General features: G+C 38.2%; 1 protein-coding gene across 3 annotated transcripts in view; it reads right to left on the bottom strand.

Moving 5' to 3' along the window:
* LOC150077672 (adenylate cyclase type 3-like) overlaps positions 1 to 17,702 on the bottom strand; it is a 376,378-nt gene that overhangs the window by 127,388 nt on the left and 231,288 nt on the right. For all 3 annotated transcript variants that reach the window (XM_090384272.1, XM_090384271.1, XM_090384273.1), the window contains exons 7-10: positions 16,518 to 16,676; positions 10,745 to 10,883; positions 9,834 to 9,887; positions 4,573 to 4,679 (exon numbers count right to left, since the gene is read on the bottom strand). In XM_090384272.1, the coding sequence (XP_090240398.1) occupies positions 4,573 to 4,679; positions 9,834 to 9,887; positions 10,745 to 10,883; positions 16,518 to 16,676 (459 nt within the window). The remainder of the gene's footprint in view (positions 1 to 4,572; positions 4,680 to 9,833; positions 9,888 to 10,744; positions 10,884 to 16,517; positions 16,677 to 17,702) is intronic.

The following is a 17,702-nucleotide window of genomic DNA, read 5'->3' as shown; positions in this document are numbered from 1 at the left end:
GACCTCAGGCAGGAGAGAGAAAGAAATCCGAGGGTACAGGTTCAGGGGAATAAGCAGGATGCGACAATATTTCAACTTTTCCTGGCACAATGACAACATGTGCCCTTTCCTAGTTCTTTGACTCTAATACAATGATCTTCCACGGTTGGTGCCTCATTTTTTTTTTTTTTTTTTTTTTGCAATACTGTAATCTGGGGGTCCTGGGATTTCTTCATCATGCACTGAAGTTCTTCCATATTTGAATTGTTTATGCCAAAGTGCAACAACACTGTAACCTGGGCAGTCTCTGCATTAACAGTGACCACTTCGTGAATTGTTTTTGGGTGTTTTCCCTTGCAGAAAAAGGAACCGAATCACTGATCTGTATTCCACTTTATACATTGTGACACTTCACTTCATTCAGCGCTGCAAAGAAAAAAAAAATTAATTGTCATATCGAACCAAAATTTGTGTAGTTACTATAGAGATTTCAGAATATCAAACAAAAAAGTTTCATATTTCTATCACAACTACTTTTCGGTGAATACAAATCTCTTTTCAACCCACCCCCTCATATACTGTACTTTACTACTTGATCACCAGAATACTTTCCGCCATGATTCGGTGTTCATCTATCAACTCTTGCAAACCAAGTAACCTCATAGGTCATCAACTATACAATCAGTCATAACAATGAGCCGGATCAACTTTAAAATCATATAAGAATTATTAAAAAAATAACAATTTGACTTATTTCTTAAATTTTAAATTCTAGGTAAATAGATGACGATCGTGACTGTTAAAAGACTAATGACCCTACCCTGCTTAAAAACTGAAAATTTAAGTATATCAGGCAGGAAAACTTAGATTTAAAAAAGGTTTCTTATTGGGACAAAAGCCTAGAAAGACAACAAAAATAAATCAATATCTCTCCTAGTAAATTTGGAACATTGTCCATTGATGCAACAACATTAAAAAATAGAGTATAAAACAGAGCACCTAGTGATAATCTCTAAAGCAAGTCTCTTTGAATATCAAAAAATGATATGCATTAAACAGTAGCTGATCTATCGCAGAGGAATCTATTGGCCCAGTCCACAACAAAGACAGAAAGTGGTAAAATGATGTAATACCCCGACCGCGGGGTATTGCATCATTTCGACCCCGATTGCCTTGATCGTTCAGGACGGTCAGAGCCTAAAAATTTCTAAAAATTCCATGCCTTCGGAAGATGTTTCAGGAAGCATGACTTTGGGAATCGAAAAACCATCAACGATTTCACCAAACTCAAATGAGTTTACAAGGCAATGCACGACTTAAACTTCTTTAAATCATCAAACCTAATTTTAAAACTGTTCAAAGTAGTTCTTGTAATTTACCTCGATATTATTCGATTTTTCAGGAGATGTTTTGTTCAGACAAGGAAAGATTAAAAGTTTTTATGATCAGGTAATTTTGAAATTTTTTTTTTTGAAAGCTGAAAATCGTCTGAGTGAGGTCAGAAATAATTTTATCCTTTCCCTGTAGTGCTAAGTTGAGGGTTTGTAAATGTCGCATTACATCAATCAAAAACCTAACGTCCTGTTTCCATTCGTCATTTTCAAAATGTGGATAGAATTTTTCCTTTTCTTTAAGAGAAATCAGATGAAAGGTCCGAATAATTCAAGAAACAGACTTAAGACAGCGTAGGTTGAAAACCACCTCACGAAGAAGTAGAAAGATACGTCATTAGGGTATCTTCACGATCCAACTCTTCAAGGAAATTTTTAAACTGATTGGTTCTTTGCATTTTCGCAATATAATTGACAATTTGTAGAGTTGTTTTCATAATACAGTGTATTATCATAATTTAAATATTCAGCTGCGAGAAGTTCACTTGAATGATGCAATGCACAGACAGAAAATTTGGAATTCTTACGACTTTAAAGAGAACAAGACACATTGTAACCTAACATTGGAGGTGCTCCTTCGGTTGCCACATTTAGAAGAATTTTTCTGCCTTACACGCATTTGTCATATCATAATAAGTGCATTTTTGATATCCACACCACGAGGTGGTTCTAGAAGCACTACTCAAGCTAGCATTTCTTTTTTCACAGTTACACCCGCGAAAACAAAACGAACAAACACGGCTAACCGTAGATTATCTTTTATATCTGTGGATTCGTCAAGAGCTAAGGTGAATACCACATAGGTTTTAAAACATTTCTCAACCTCCTTAATAATGCGAAATTTCAATTTGCATTACTAATCTGTGAAGTTTTGAATTATTTGGATCTAAAATTTTAATATTTTTTTTCTTAAAAGAATTTACCTTCAGTGTAAGGACGTTTAGAACGAGCAACGTTCCAAGATACAAGAAACTGGATAAAAACACGATAATAATGTGGCTGATTACGTAGTCGTCCACATTTTAAAGAAATAAGCTTGTCTGTCCTAATTAAGAGGATATTGAGTTGAAAAACCGTGCATGATTTTTCTCGTAATGAACAACCCGAACATGGAGACTATAGTTTCACATTTATCGGTGAATGAAAAACTTTCTTCCCGTTCAGATTTAAAACTTCAATTTTATTTCATTTTTATTACAAATCACTCCGTCAGAGCCATAAAAAGCTAGAAGAGTGGGTCAGAAATGCATAAAATTCCTTATCTACACAATTTTTTATATTTTAAGATAATTTGATAATGCATTAATGTTTACAATTTTTTCTTTCAATACTTGTCGCAAATGCAAACTTTCGGTCTATTCCTTTTCTTCCACATTAAAGTTGCTTTTATTATACAGTGTGGTATAGCACCCGTTTACTTCTGTAATTTTTACGTTTTCCGGTATTCTTTTACTTTTAAATGGATTAATTTACTCCTTCTCAGGCTTAAAACTTTAAAGCATAAAACAATAAAAGTTAACACATAAGCCATTATAACACCAGAATTAAAACATAAATTATTTAACTTTTGGATTATTAAGATAATATAGTTACAGAGTTCTTTCCTTAGCCAAGGTAATAATTATTAGCTTTAGTTATCTTGTTAGACCTTTGAAAGTCCTTCAAACTTAGTGCCCACTATTCTTTTTTTTTTTTAGCACGTCGCAGATAAGGATCACCTCAGCTCCACAAATATGATATGTCTGCATTCAATAAGAGCTAAGCGCATACTGGTGCATTCAGCCTAGTTTGATAGTTAGCTGTTCAGAGCGCCTGTAATGCGTTTACCTATGGCTTTGTCGCGTTTTCTTTGCGATTTTTGCCAATCCGCAAGTTACTCCCATGTGAAAACTGCCTGGAGCGCGCCTAAAGAAGTTTCACTTCAAAAAAAAAAAAAACCCATCCCACATCACCTGTCCCTCCCCTCAAATAGTTTGTATAGTTTTTCATTGAATTTATTCAAACTACCCACTTTCACAACAACAAATGGCAGTTTGTTCCAACTATCAACAATCCGCTGGCTGAAGGTTCTGCATATCTATTCTGCAACCATCCTTCCTCAATTTCAATTTATGCCCCTCATATTTTCAGTCTGAGCAAGAGGAAGAATGCCATAAGCATTGAGCATGCTCAATTCATTCAAAGCCTAAAAGACCTTGATCAGTTAAGCTTGCAGGTGCCTAGTCTCCAGACGCTGAAATCTGCAGAACTGAAACCTTTCTTGGTAAGGCCACGCTTTCGTTCCGTTCACCAATCTAAAATGAGGCCTCCAGACCTGTATGCAGTACTCAAACTTAAACGGCTAACCATTGCCTTATACGATGGAATAATTTCCTTTTGCACTCCCGATTGCACTGCTCCCGTTTTTGAGCAGCGCATCTCCCGATTGCACTGCTCAAAAATCTTCATACCTGACTGTACAATTATCCTCCCCTTCCTGATCATCTACATTCTGCACTATCCTGAGTGTAGTACCATATAGTCGGTACGTTAATCTAGAATTACAGATTATCTAGGATTACAGCTCCCCATACGGAGTACCTTGCATTTGTCGATGTTTAACTTCAATTGCCATTTCTCAGCTCATCTGTCAAATTTTTCTAGATCTTGATGCAGTAGCCTACTTGATTACTATCATTAACTACCCTGCCAACCTTTCATCTGCAAACTTAAATATTAAGGTTGGTATAACTTCATCAATATCATTAATAAATATAGAAGACATCAAGGCCCAGAACTGTACCCTGGGGAACTCCACTAATAACATTAGTCCAAGAAGAACAGTGACCATCAATAACTACTCTCTCTCTCTCTCTCTCTCTATATATATATATATATAGAGAGAGAGAAATATATATATATATATAATATATATATATATATATTCAGAAATATATATATATATATATTTTTTTTTTATTATTATTTTTTTTTTTTCGGTTTAAGATGCGAAAATCTACATGAGTTCAAGATGTCAAAAGAGGTTCTTTGTTAAAAGCGGGAGTTATTCCTTTGGCCTAAGGAAGCGAAATAATAAATTATGAAACAGAAAATGGACAATAAAAAATTTAAAACGGAGGAAAGAACAGTCGGAACAGGCGGATCGCCTAATCCGTGAAGGAAGATAATAAGATAAGATAAGGAAAGAACAGTTTAAACTTACCCTTCGTTATCTCTGCTGAAGAGTTCCTGGCGAAGTCGATTCTTGTAATCCGTTTCCACGGTTCCCTCTTTCTCCTTATTTTCTTTGTCCGGTTTGGTCGCGTCAATCTGCGAAAAACAGAAAACAAAATTTTATTGAAATGTATCAAAAGTAGTAAACATGCCCTAAAATAATTATGAATAACAAAATAACGCTAGCTATTTTATAACTTCTGTTCTGAAGCATACTGTAGTTTTAGTTCCATTTTTAATTTATGCAAACTGCCTTTTATTTTTCAAAGCTCCATTGTGCTAAGAATAACAGTTTCATCCAAAGGGGAAATAAGCAAGACAAAGCTAACATGTAAATTAATTAGGAAAAAAATTTCCTTCAATTTATTTCAAAGGATCACATCGAGTAGGCAATTTTTTCTTCTATCTGTTTTTCTTTGAAACGCACATCATTCATCAGTTCTTTGCTTTTCAAAGGCGATACTAAAGGTTCTTTCATTTATTAAATAAACACTTTTCTCAGTTATTCAAAGTTTTATTTTTTATCTTCTTTATACAACTACGCTTACGTTCCGTCTGCGCGGTAGAGCGTTGGGCTTTTTTTCTCTCGGTGGCTGAGGTAGTCGGTCTCAGGCGTAGATAGCAAGCTCCTCCCCCAGAAAAATTGGTTTTTCGTCCAGCAAACAGGCAAATCAACCAGAGAACACACGCAATTTAAGAACATGGGAAGGTGAATTAATATTCCGGGTGGCCTTCGTGTGACACTTATTATATTACGCTTACATTTTTAAAAAACGTTTCCTTTTTGTATATGGAGCCAAACGATTCATATCTAAATTATTTGAAGAAAATCCTCCTTTAGCCTGTAATACAAGATGCAGTCTACATGAGCAGTTTATGCCAATTCATATACTGTATATATATTTTTATTTACATCAAGTTCAGAAACATAAGTTCAGAAAGGTAGGGCCCTCTAACATAAATATTTAACAAGAAATAATTGTCATATTAGGACCATCCAAATCGAACTTATAAGCACGTGTGTATTTATATCCGCAAATTGCGTGGCAATTTACCGACATAAAACTGGCAAATTATGTCCGATTAGCCAGTTTTATTAGACAAAAACCCCGAATTTTCGGGAGAAAAAACCTTGCTATCTATGCTTGAGACCGGCCAACTCAGCAACGGAGCGAAAAAAGCCCATAAAAGTTCCTCGCGTCGTTGATAGGATTCGAATCCGGACCTTTTCCACCCGGTTTGATGAGGACGGTGGCTACAACCACTGTGCTACACGTGCAGACTAACAAGAAATAGCTGGTTGGAGAGACATTAGGTGGAGATAGGCATACACCTAGGAGCCACCATAGACAGGAAACATATACATACATACATACATACATATAAGGATAACTTTAAGCATTTACGTTTTTAATGCCACATTCGCGAATGCTTAAAGCATTTACGAATGTAGCTAAAAAAAAAAAAAAAGTCTTTATTGTAACCATAAACAGACAAACTCGGGTTCAGGAACTCGCAAATTATATTGATGCAATAAGTTGATGCTTAGTGACAAATGGGCCTGGAGTACTGGGGTCCATAGTTTAATAATTTTTCAAATATTGCCCTGCCCGCACTGCCCGCACCCTGTTCTCCAGGGCCTGGAGCCATTCCAGCACCGACACAATTAGACGTACGAGATCTCCCGTGTGAAGGCGGACCTAACCAGATGCGGTTATCCATCCCATGTACTAAACAGATGCTTGTTACAGGCACAAGAACTTACTTCCAACCCAAGACCTCCGAAGCAAGTCGGCATATCATCCGCCTACATTCCGTACTATCCAGGAGTGTCAGGACGTATCTCGAAGATCCTGAGAAGTTACAACATCAAATGTGTGCAATTACCAGGTAGGAACCTACGTTCACTTGTCTCCAGTGTGAAGACCCCTATCACACCTGTCTTACGCAGCAGTGTAGTGTACCGTATCACCTGTAGGGCCTGTAACAGTTGCTACGTAGGTGAGACATCGAGACGTCTCCAGGATCGCCTTACGGAACACGACAGAGCAATCCGGCTTGCCGAAACTGACCAGTCCGCGCTTGCAGAACATTTTTGGGCTACCAACCACGATCTTGACCTCAAACGCGACTTTGAGATAGTGGACCACGCGCGACACTTTCGCCACCGCCTATGGCTAGAGTCACTAAACATAATAAACAACCCTAAGGCATTAAATCGCCAGAAAGGCATGCGTATACATCCCATCCTAGAGACAACCGTTTTATTGATGGATGATCACTGGCGTAAGGCAGCACACGTCCGTGCTACAACAATGACGCATGAGTAACGTGCCACACTTTGCTTGTAATGTATTCAAATTTGTCAGTTGATAAAGGGACACGGGTTCCGAAAGCTACTGAATGTACTTATATTTTATTTTATACTGGGTATACTGTAAATATCTATTTGAAAAATTATTAAACTATGGACCCCAGTACTCCAGGCCCATTTGTCACTATTCGATCACTTTATGGCCATAATACCTACAACGATTGTGCGCAGTTGCAAAAGTGCTTCCTCTCAATAGCTCGCTACAGGCAACATTTACGCTTCGCACACAGATGCAAAAGCAATCGAATTATACCTAAAGGGTTCCGATACAAAGCCCCGTTCCACAACTCTCATATGGATCGTGCCTGCTTTAACTTCAGCCTACGCACATTAAATTTGTGGATATCCCATCTCCACCGTGAAATCAGGAACGCCGACTACAACAAGTCCAGACTGTTACAACATCTACAAGGTAAGGTCTCGCCTATTATATTTACAAACCTTATACATACCATCTGCCATCGGGCTAGTCAGACCTCGGATACCTACCGTTTACGCCAACAGCGCAAGTTCATAAACTTGAGCATAGAAACTAACTCCTTAAAGACGAACACTCGTTCAGACGACACGACTTCTTTCGTGTTGAATCTAAGTAACAAACAACTGTCCAACGAGCAGCTGAGTGTTTTATCAAACGGTATGAAATTCGCCGTTATACCATCGAAACTTCCCATCACACAGCAGCTCGCTATGGGTATAGAAGCCAGTATTACCAACCTTCCCGAAGAAACTGCCAACGAGATCCGATTCAAGACTGCCGCAGTCCTCCGCAACACTCGAAAAACGTGCTCAAACCTCAACCACCGCCAACGTGCCGCCCTGTCATCTATAAGAAAAGACAACTCCATCGTTGTACTTCCTGCGGATAAAGGGCGCCGGACTGTTGTGCTGGACCGATCAGCCTACCGAGAGAAAGCCTTGGCCCTATTACTCGATCCTAACGTATATGAACCTCTACCTGATCCTCCCGTTAAAGTCTTGAAACGTCTGGAAGCAAATGTTAATAAGCTTGTCCACGCATGGCTTAAAGATAAGAAGATCCCGACCGCGACTCACCATCTTCTGCGTGCTACTGGCTGCCAACTACCGCAATTCTACGGATTACCAAAGATCCATAAACCGGGTATTCCTCTCAGACCTATAGTGTCTTGCTGCAGTGCCCCAACGTATGAACTGTCCAAACACATCGCGAGCCTCCTCTCGCCTCTTATAGGTAATACATCTCACACCGTTAAAAACAGCAGTGAATTCATTAACATCATTAAGGACATTTCAATCCCTGATAACTCTGTCATGGCATCATTTGACGTGGTTTCTTTATTCACCTCGATTCCCGTCCAACAGGCCGTGCACTGCGCCAGAAGGCTCCTTGGGAGCGACTTAAGCCTCCAATCCAGGACGTCACTATCCACTGATGACATCTGTACCGCCCTCAACCCATGCCTCTCTAGCAGCATCTTCACCTTTGAAGACTCACTCTACAAACAAGTACATGGCACTGCTATGGGTGCCCCTGTCAGTTCCGTAGTAGCTAACATCGCCATGGAAGATCTCGAGAAGCAGATACACCAGAACCCACCTACACCTATTACAACGTGGTGTAGATACGTCGACGATATTTTTACCATAATACCACGTGGTTCTGAAACGGTACTACTAGAATACCTCAACTCTCTATCCAATTTCATCAAGTTTACCGTAGAATCAGAGGTGGACGGTTCGCTCCCGTTTCTGGACGTGCTAGTGCATCGCGTAGGCCCACATCTAGAGACCTCAGTATACCGCAAACCCATGTGGTGCGGTCAATTCACCAACTACGGGTCCGGCCACGCTCCAAGCCATCTCAATAGCACTGCCCGCACCCTGTTCTCCAGGGCCTGGAGCCATTCCAGCACCGACACAATTAGACGTAACGAGATCTCCCGTGTGAAGGCGGACCTAACCAGATGCGGTTATCCATCCCATGTACTAAACAGATGCTTGTTACAGGCACAAGAACTTACTTCCAACCCAAGACCTCCGAAGCAAGTCGGCATATCATCCGCCTACATTCCGTACTATCCAGGAGTGTCAGGACGTATCTCGAAGATCCTGAGAAGTTACAACATAAAATGTGTACAATTACCAGGTAGGAACCTACGTTCACTTGTCTCCAGTGTGAAGACCCCTATCACACCTGTCTTACGCAGCAATGTAGTGTACCGTATCACCTGTAGGGCCTGTAACAGTTGCTACGTAGGTGAGACATCGAGACGTCTCCAGGATCGCCTCACGGAACACGACAGAGCAATCCGGCTTGCCGAAACTGACCAGTCCGCGCTTGCAGAACATTTTTGGGCTACCAACCACGATCTTGACCCCAAACGCGACTTTGAGATAGTGGACCACGCGCGACACTTTCGCCACCGCCTATGGCTAGAGTCACTAAACATAATAAACAACCCTAAGGCATTAAATCGCCAGAAAGGCATGCGTATACATCCCATCCTAGAGACAACCGTTTTATTGATGGATGATCACTGGCGTAAGGCAGCACACGTCCGTGCTACAACAATGACGCATGAGTAACGTGCCACACTTTGCTTGTAATGTATTCAAATTTGTCAGTTGATAAAGGGACACGGGTTCCGAAAGCTACTGAATGTACTTATATTTTATTTTATACTGGGTATACTGTAAATATCTATTTGAAAAATTATTAAGTTGATGCTTCACGTTGTATTGACTTGGCATTAATCCAAAATAACTCAACCAAAGCACTAGAGGGATTATACTGAAATACTAAAAATTCCTCAGCCCAATTATTCATCGGGAGAAATAGATAATTGATTATTAGTGTACCGTAAACGTTTTTGGAACAGCCAAAATCAACCTACCTGTTTTCCGCCATTTTCTTCTTGTTTCACGTCATCCAATGTTCCTTGAGGATACTGAAAAACAAGCAAAAATGTTTAGTCATTGTTAACTCTTTAATTAATCTTTTAGTAGTGGTATAAAAGTGTTTGAGGAATAAATAATCTTTAAACGCAGCAATTTTAGAAACTGTACTAGAAAAAAGCATTAGAAAAAGAAAAGCGATAAATAGGAAAGAGAAAATAGTGTTATGGGAAGTAAAAGGGCTAACGGTTCTAGCCTAGTTCATACCCATCCATCACAAAAACACATTAAGGCCACTTGAAACTTGACAAAGACAAAATAGTCGCGGTCTTAAAAGCAGGAAAGATTACTCCCAGTGAACCGGGCTGGACTTTCTGTATACTATCTTTAGCTAAGGCGCGCACTTTAATCTACAATACGAAGTTATCTATCACTTTGTGTCTTTTTTTCATACAAGTTAAAATATAATACTGTACGAAGTTTAGACTATGAATGCATTAAACACGCAGCATCTTTTTGAGAGCAGTCGTTAAAAAGAAAACTTTTGTTCTATTTTGCGAATGTGAAAAGAAAAAAAGAAAGAAAGGAAGCTACCCTGTTTTAATAAATACTCCTGCCAAGTGGCGTATGGACTTCCTTTTACTCCAATCAAACAACGTAAGTGCGCATGCCGAACTGCGCATCTAATTGCGAACATAAATTAACTACGAAGTAAAATATTACCCACTGTCGTTTCACTTCCAATCAGTTTTTGTTACTGAAAAGGAAATTCGAGTTAATGAGAGGGAAGCAGTGAAAAAGGCTATGAATAGAATATCAATGACAACATTAATGAAATATTCTACGCTCGCACATAATATGTCTTCTGTTAGAGCTAGCGGAAGTGAGTGAAAGATAATGCGCCACCTACCGGTTTCAGAATTCTCACGATGAAGTAAGTGTTAATTCCTGCTTGCCTCAAAGCTTCTTCTCTAGATTGGCCCTCTGCTGGCGTAATCTCAAATTCTCCATTTAGGTAACTCAGCGTTTTTTCTGAGATATGAACTCTCCTTCCAAGAAATCAAAGCAAAAAAGGAATGAGTTTTTGATGGAAGTCTAAAAAATTCCTTATTTTTTTGAAAAATGAAATGAATAAAAAGCTAAAATTGAAAAATAAAACTATAAAAAAGAACTCGATTTTAGCCTTTTTTTATAACGAGGGACATTAATATAATTTTCTAGTTACTGATATCCTTTTAGTCTACTTTTATTATTTTAGTTCTATGTTGGTATAATACTGACTTAATTAGTGTCATGCCGATGTTTTCTTCAATTTAATGGAACTTCGTTTAAATCGCATACAGCGTCATTCAAAATGAGGCAGATGTTGGAAATGGAAACACAACTCTGGTGGTGTGAGCATTCGAAAAACATTTCAGGCTGGGCTGTAGATTATGCTTAAAACGTTTGCTTGTTCAGTTGTTGGGTATAGATAGGCTGTGGCCTTGTACGAGGATGTATTCTTGTAGCTCTTTGTTTCTCAGCCCTCGTGGGTAGCATAGTTGGTAGAATCGCCATCCTCCCCACACCGCGTGGAAAAGACCCGAGTTTGAGTCCCGTCGATAACGTGAGGAATTTTTCAGGGCCTTTTTTACAATGTGGCTGAATTAGTCCACCTCAGGAGAAGATAGCGTGGCTTTTTCTCCCGGAAACTCGGATTTTTCATCCAGCAAACAGAAAATCGATCTCAGAACACACGCAATTTACAGACAATATACAGGGAGCAATATAGCCTTAGTTACTTATGCTTCTAAAACCCTACAACAACAACAACAACAACAACAACAACTTTGTTTCTAGTTGTGTGGTTTGTTTCTTGTTGCAGTCTTCATCTGAACTAAATTGTACGAAAATGAGTACTTTGATCTTCTCCAACGTTTTGAAAAACAAGATAAGTGTTTTAAAACACAATAACGTGAATAACACAATAAAAAAAATATTAAAATGGGTTGTACGAAATTGCATTGCATATTAGTTAAACGAAACTGCATGAAATTAGGATATATATTTTCATTTTTAGATGTGCATTTACCGCAAAAAAAAACACAAAAAAAAAAAAAAACGAACTCTGTATTAGCTGGCAGTTATTTTAAAGGAAGCAGGATTTCTCTCACCATTATGCTGCATATGATATAAGCAACTAGAACGCCAGCAACAACTTGTGCACAGCACGTAAGTTTAGATCTTAAAAGTGATGCGCTACTATTAACATTTGTGGGACATTTGCTCTTCAAAGCTGCTTTAGGGACTCGTTCAATTAGGAGGACTTGGTTGCATTGTCCAAATAGATCAAACTCCCTTTAGTGAAAAACAGCTACCATCGAATCCGTAGCCTCAATAAAAGAAATTCATGGTTATTTAGTGCCTATAATCCCCAGAAAGGACTGGCTATGCCCGATTCCTTGAAAACAGAGATGCGATAATGATCACAAACGGGCGCATTACACTTCGCGACGAATGGCGAGCATATAGTACAATCAAAGACATTCCTGGCAAGACTACGACCTCCTAACAGCCAACCATTCTGGCACTTCGTAGATGCCGTATTGGCAGTCTATAGTAATGACGTCAAAAGATATTGGACAGATTGAAAACAGACTTAAAACGTATGAGCGGCACATACAGGGGCATTCTTCCTTGTTATATCGATCAGTTGATGTAAAGGGATCGGTATGGTAAGAAAAAGAAAATTTTTGAACTTTATATTGAATTATTTGGATACATTTCATTATTATATTTTCATTGTGTTTTTTACTCGATTGTTGTTTAAATGGAATTTTTTAATGAAATGTTTAATGCCAATTAGAAATAAAAATTATATCTTATCTTTGTGTCGTACTTCGATCAATTTTCCTAAGCTGAACTTACGTACTAATTTCATTACGATAACGTAATTTCGCATACTAAGAGAAGGGAAGAGAACAACCGCCCTGTGCATTGCACTTATGCACAGGGCGGTTGTTATGTCCAGTGTTACTGTTGGTCGAGAAACTCTCTGACGTAATCCTGATTAGGAGACGCTGCAATTATTTGCAGAACTGAAGCCTAAGTGAGGCCTCCAGACCTGTATACAGTACTCAAGATGCGGCCTAATCATGGCCTTAAACAAAGGGATATCACCTCTTTATCCTGCAAGCAAAATTTCTGTATATCATTGACAAAACCCCATGAGCTATCCTGGCAGCATGTCTGCACTGCTTAGAGAATTTCATGTCTGACTGCATAATTACTCCCCCCCCCCATATCTTTTCTCATTCTGCACTACCCTGAGTGTAGTACCATACAGCTGATAAGTTACTCTGGGATTATTGCTATCCATGTTCAATACCTTGCATTTGTCAATGTTAAACTTCAACTGCCATTTCTCAGCCCAAATTTCCAAGATCTTGTTGCAGTAGCTCACCCTGATTACTGTCGTTTGGCCTGCTTGCAAGTAACCCGAGTTTTGTGGAGAAAAACCATGCAAATCCTCGAATGAACGACTACCTCAGCCACGTTGAGAGAAAAGCCGATAAAACTTTTTCGCATCATTGATGGGATTTGAACCCGGGTCGTTTTCATCAGGTGTGAGGGAGGACTAATCCTCAAGCAGCCCTTATCTCAATTAGAAAATATAACATTTCTCTAAGTATATCTAGTGAAGCCAGTGGCCATGTATAGTACATTCTTTTAATTTTAATTTTCTTCTAAATTTCATTTTACCTTTTTGTGTTTATTTCACATTGAAAAAAAAAAAAAAAAGTGAAACTGTACAGAGATCTGTTCTAACTATGCTTAGAAGATGTTTTCCGTCTAACATCCTCCAAACGTACAACATCCTGAAGATTGATCCCCACAAGTTCTGTGATGAGAAAGCGTACAGATCTGAGAAGATACAGGACATGTACCACTACATAAAACTGTAGAAGTTTCCTGATTATCTCCTTCAGGATGGAATCTCCCATGAACTCTACTTTGCTGAAGAATTAATTTGTTTTAAATAATTATGTGTTTTGTATGTATTGGCTGTATATGCACACATTAGGACGCGTATGTGTTTATATGTCTCTACCTTTTGCTCGTGTCACTGTATATATTTTTATCTGCTATATTTGCTCACTTTAGATGTTATTTTGTTGGATAAAGAAACTAATGTTTATAATATTATATAGAAACTGTTTCTATAAAATAGAAATAATAATAATATGCGTAATTTATGTACGACTTCTATGTTTGCTGTCTAAGTTATAATGTACAAATGTATATAGGCACCCTCCTAGCTGAAGGCTGTTCAGGGGTGAAGCATATGGAATAAATTGAATAATAAATAAATAAAATAAATAAATCTGTTAAACATAGATCATTATTAGTTTCACCTAGCGTATAAATTGTTTTAAAATAGAAAAAAAAAATGCATTACATCACTGTATGACTTGTACCAGTGATGCGGCACGTTTCCCCTGTAGTCCATTTACATCCACACTCACTTCGGCATGATTAGGCATATATTCGTCATTGTATTCGAAGCCAAACTGACCAACATCAATCGAAGCAATAGGAACGAATTTCCAGCTGTACCTCATTTCATTATCTCTCGCTTGAGGTATGCCATTTAAGTGCTAGAACTCTGTGTTAAACAATCCTTCAATGGCATGAACAATTAATGCCGAACTCTAGTTGTATGCCGGACTTCTACTGTACTTCATGATAGCCTTTATGGACTGTACTCTACCGTATAAACAGATCTGAACTGACCAATGCAAGGAAATATAATTAAATTATTGAAAATAAATGTAATATTCCAGCTATAAATGATATAGTTATCTCTGTTGGCGATTTGCAGCTCCACTTTGCTAAAACCAGCTTCACAGTTTGTTTTCTCTCTTACTCCTGGTTTACTGTTATAATATGCTGCCAACAGAAGGGGAGAACTTGGAAGTTTATTTCAAACGTAAGAGAAATCCTTTCAGCTAAGTAAGGCTGTTTAACCACAAGGCATTTCCATTGAATGAAACTACGTTCCACATGAAAGTTTCTCATTGTGGAGACTAATGCGGGAGAACAAATCTCTGCGATTAAACATCAATATTTGATGAGCATTCCATTAGGTATCTTGTGGATATCAGCGGTACCTCGTAACCTTCAGTGATATCGCTTGGAACTTTGCGTGGTTTTAACTTGAACCAGAAGGTTATTTTATTTAACACTTGGAGATGGAGTAAAGGTGAAGATGTATACTCTAGTCGGTACAGGTAAATAAAACTTACTATAAAATTAAACTTTTAAATTGAAATTTTTTCCAGATAGTTTTCTTAATAATGTTTATAACTGCTATTTTATTATGCCTTAGTAATAGAGTATTTATTAGTGGAGAAATTAATGTTCTAATTCGATCATCGAAACAACGACTGGTGAGGATTCCTGCAAATTTATAGTTTTTCTGTTCCCCCATTCAACACAGAGATACAGTTGTGAAATTATTAAAAAAATTTTACCAATTGAACATTTCTAGAGGAAAGATTTTATAACCACAAAATTACAATAGGTATAGCCGTCTCATGTATCATGGTGGTTATAATTACGGTCCTCTCTAGGACCTCGCCGGTAACACAGTGGATATAATCACTCCTTCCCACAACGCGTTGAAAAGCCATCAATTCAAATCCCGTTAATGATGCGATGACTTTTTGTGGGCTTTTTCACAATGTGGCTGAGTTAGTCACACTCAGGCGAGGACTGCAGGATTTTTCTCCCAGAAACTTGCGTATTCTTCAAGCAAATAGTCAAATCGACCAGAAAATACTGCCATGGCGTCAGTGTATGTATTGTGTTATAGACACAATACACACACTATTATTTCCCTTCGGCCAGCAAATATTCCTCTGCATATTAAACTTATAAATACTACAGAGTTTCATAAAAAAAAAACGATTTTTTTTCCTCATAACTTCCTTGTAAATAATTGCAACCAGTTAAATCAATTAACTGTTTTGAAACCCTAATGAAAACTTATCATCGATATGTCTCTCAGCACTTTCTGCCAACCACGATTTATGTGCAATTCTGGCGAAATGCTTTTCCATTTTCTCTTATTGGAGAAATGTAATTCCTGCATATGCGCAGCAATTAAGCTAAAACGAACTAATGAATATAAAAGGATTTAATTAAAAAATCTAGGTCACTCGCTCCCTATTGGTTACTATTTCCAAAATAAATCGTTAATGTTTTATTTTTCTATTTACTAAGGTCACAACACCCGTGTTTTGGGTTTAATTTAATACTACATGTAGTGAGTTTGAGTACCACACCCTTTTATCGTGCGTAAAGAGGGACTATCATATGGGAGAACAGTTCGAATGTGTAGTGAACTCTCGGATCCCTTGGCAATTTTCATAATTTTTTCTCTCAGATTAAGTTCTCAAGCCGTCTGCAGTTTATAATTTTGGAACGTAGGCTGCTTTGAGTCGCTGATCAGTGGATGCTGATAAATAATCATAACACAACACATGATAAAACTGATACTTCTCTAAGAAGTTTATGTCATTCTGTACAGAATAAAATTGCTAATTTAATACTTATATAACTTTTGAACACTTTTAATATTAGGTCAGAAACACATCCAGACACAAAGTTCTACATGCAGTGATTTCACGAATTACACTTACCCTGGCATCCCGCTACTTTCCATCTTATTGGCTAGCACCACATCACGACTGTACACGTCGAATTGCCACTGTCTTTGTCCTAGGACACCCGCCAGGACTGCACCTGTGTGAACGCCCACCCTCATATCTACACCGGACTTGGTCTGTTCACGAACAGATCTGAAAACAGTAAAAACATAAATAATTGTTTTATCTTTGCTTAGAGACGAATCCAGGAATGTCAAAAGGCTTGGAAAGAATGGGTGGTGGGGATATGAAGGACGATAGGATAAGGCATAAGTTACCTTAATTTTTATTGCATTACGGAAAGTTAAACCTAAAAGAGAAATATTAAATTATGAAAAAAAAAAAAAAATTGGGCCTTGGCTATCTGGGATGATAAAAAGCATTATTACCATTGCTATCAAAAACAGAAACGTATCCATCTACTAATCTCCTTATTCGTTTCCTAATGCATCTAAGCGTATCCATCTGCAGCTAATGCATCTAATGAATGTGCTAAAACTGTTCAAGACAATAATGTATCATATCCCAACTAGCTTATATTTAAATATTTTTTTTCGGCTTCATTTTGTGCCTACACTGAATATCGCAACAACTGAAAAAAAAACTAATCAATCAAAATTCGATTTTGAACAGGCTACAAGTAGAAAAATTTGCTTTTTGTCCAAATGGTAAAAGACCAGTATTCTGGTCTCTTACCGTTATGCAATGCTCCAGTGTGGGACCAAAATTTCCCTATACTTCCTCTTAAGCTGGCACACCGGTTGCTGCTCTCTTCCTTTCTGCGGCCGGGTGCAAGATCTCGCTATTTTCTTTTCTTTCTTTTTTTTTTCCACGTACTGCCCTGTCCTGGGGCTCCCCAGACCAGAACAGCCCCATTCTTTCCCTCTCTTGTTCTAAGGAGTGGTTTTTTTTTTTCCTCCTCTCTCACAGTCAGTCCCGGATTGGGACTTCTTTGGGCTGGAAAGTTCCCCTCCTCTCTTGTCTCTTTCCCCTCTTCCTCATTATCCGGAATTGAATTCCTCCCTGAAAAATTCTTTGCTCAAGGAGTAGAGCGAGCTAGTAGTAATGGAGACCTTCCTGTGGCTAGGGATGAGTACTTGGAAGCTGTCTTCCAGATGAGTGCTGCTTCTATGTAGCCAAAAGGTCAAAACCCAACACAACACAACACAACAGAAAACA

This window comes from Mastigoproctus giganteus, chromosome 11 (assembly GCF_048544385.1).
Source record: "Mastigoproctus giganteus isolate SK-2022 chromosome 11, ASM4854438v1, whole genome shotgun sequence".
In the NCBI taxonomy this organism is placed as follows: Eukaryota; Metazoa; Arthropoda; class Arachnida; order Uropygi; family Thelyphonidae; genus Mastigoproctus; species Mastigoproctus giganteus.
Note: the sequence above shows the minus strand (reverse complement) of the source record. Positions and strands in the feature narration are given on the sequence as shown.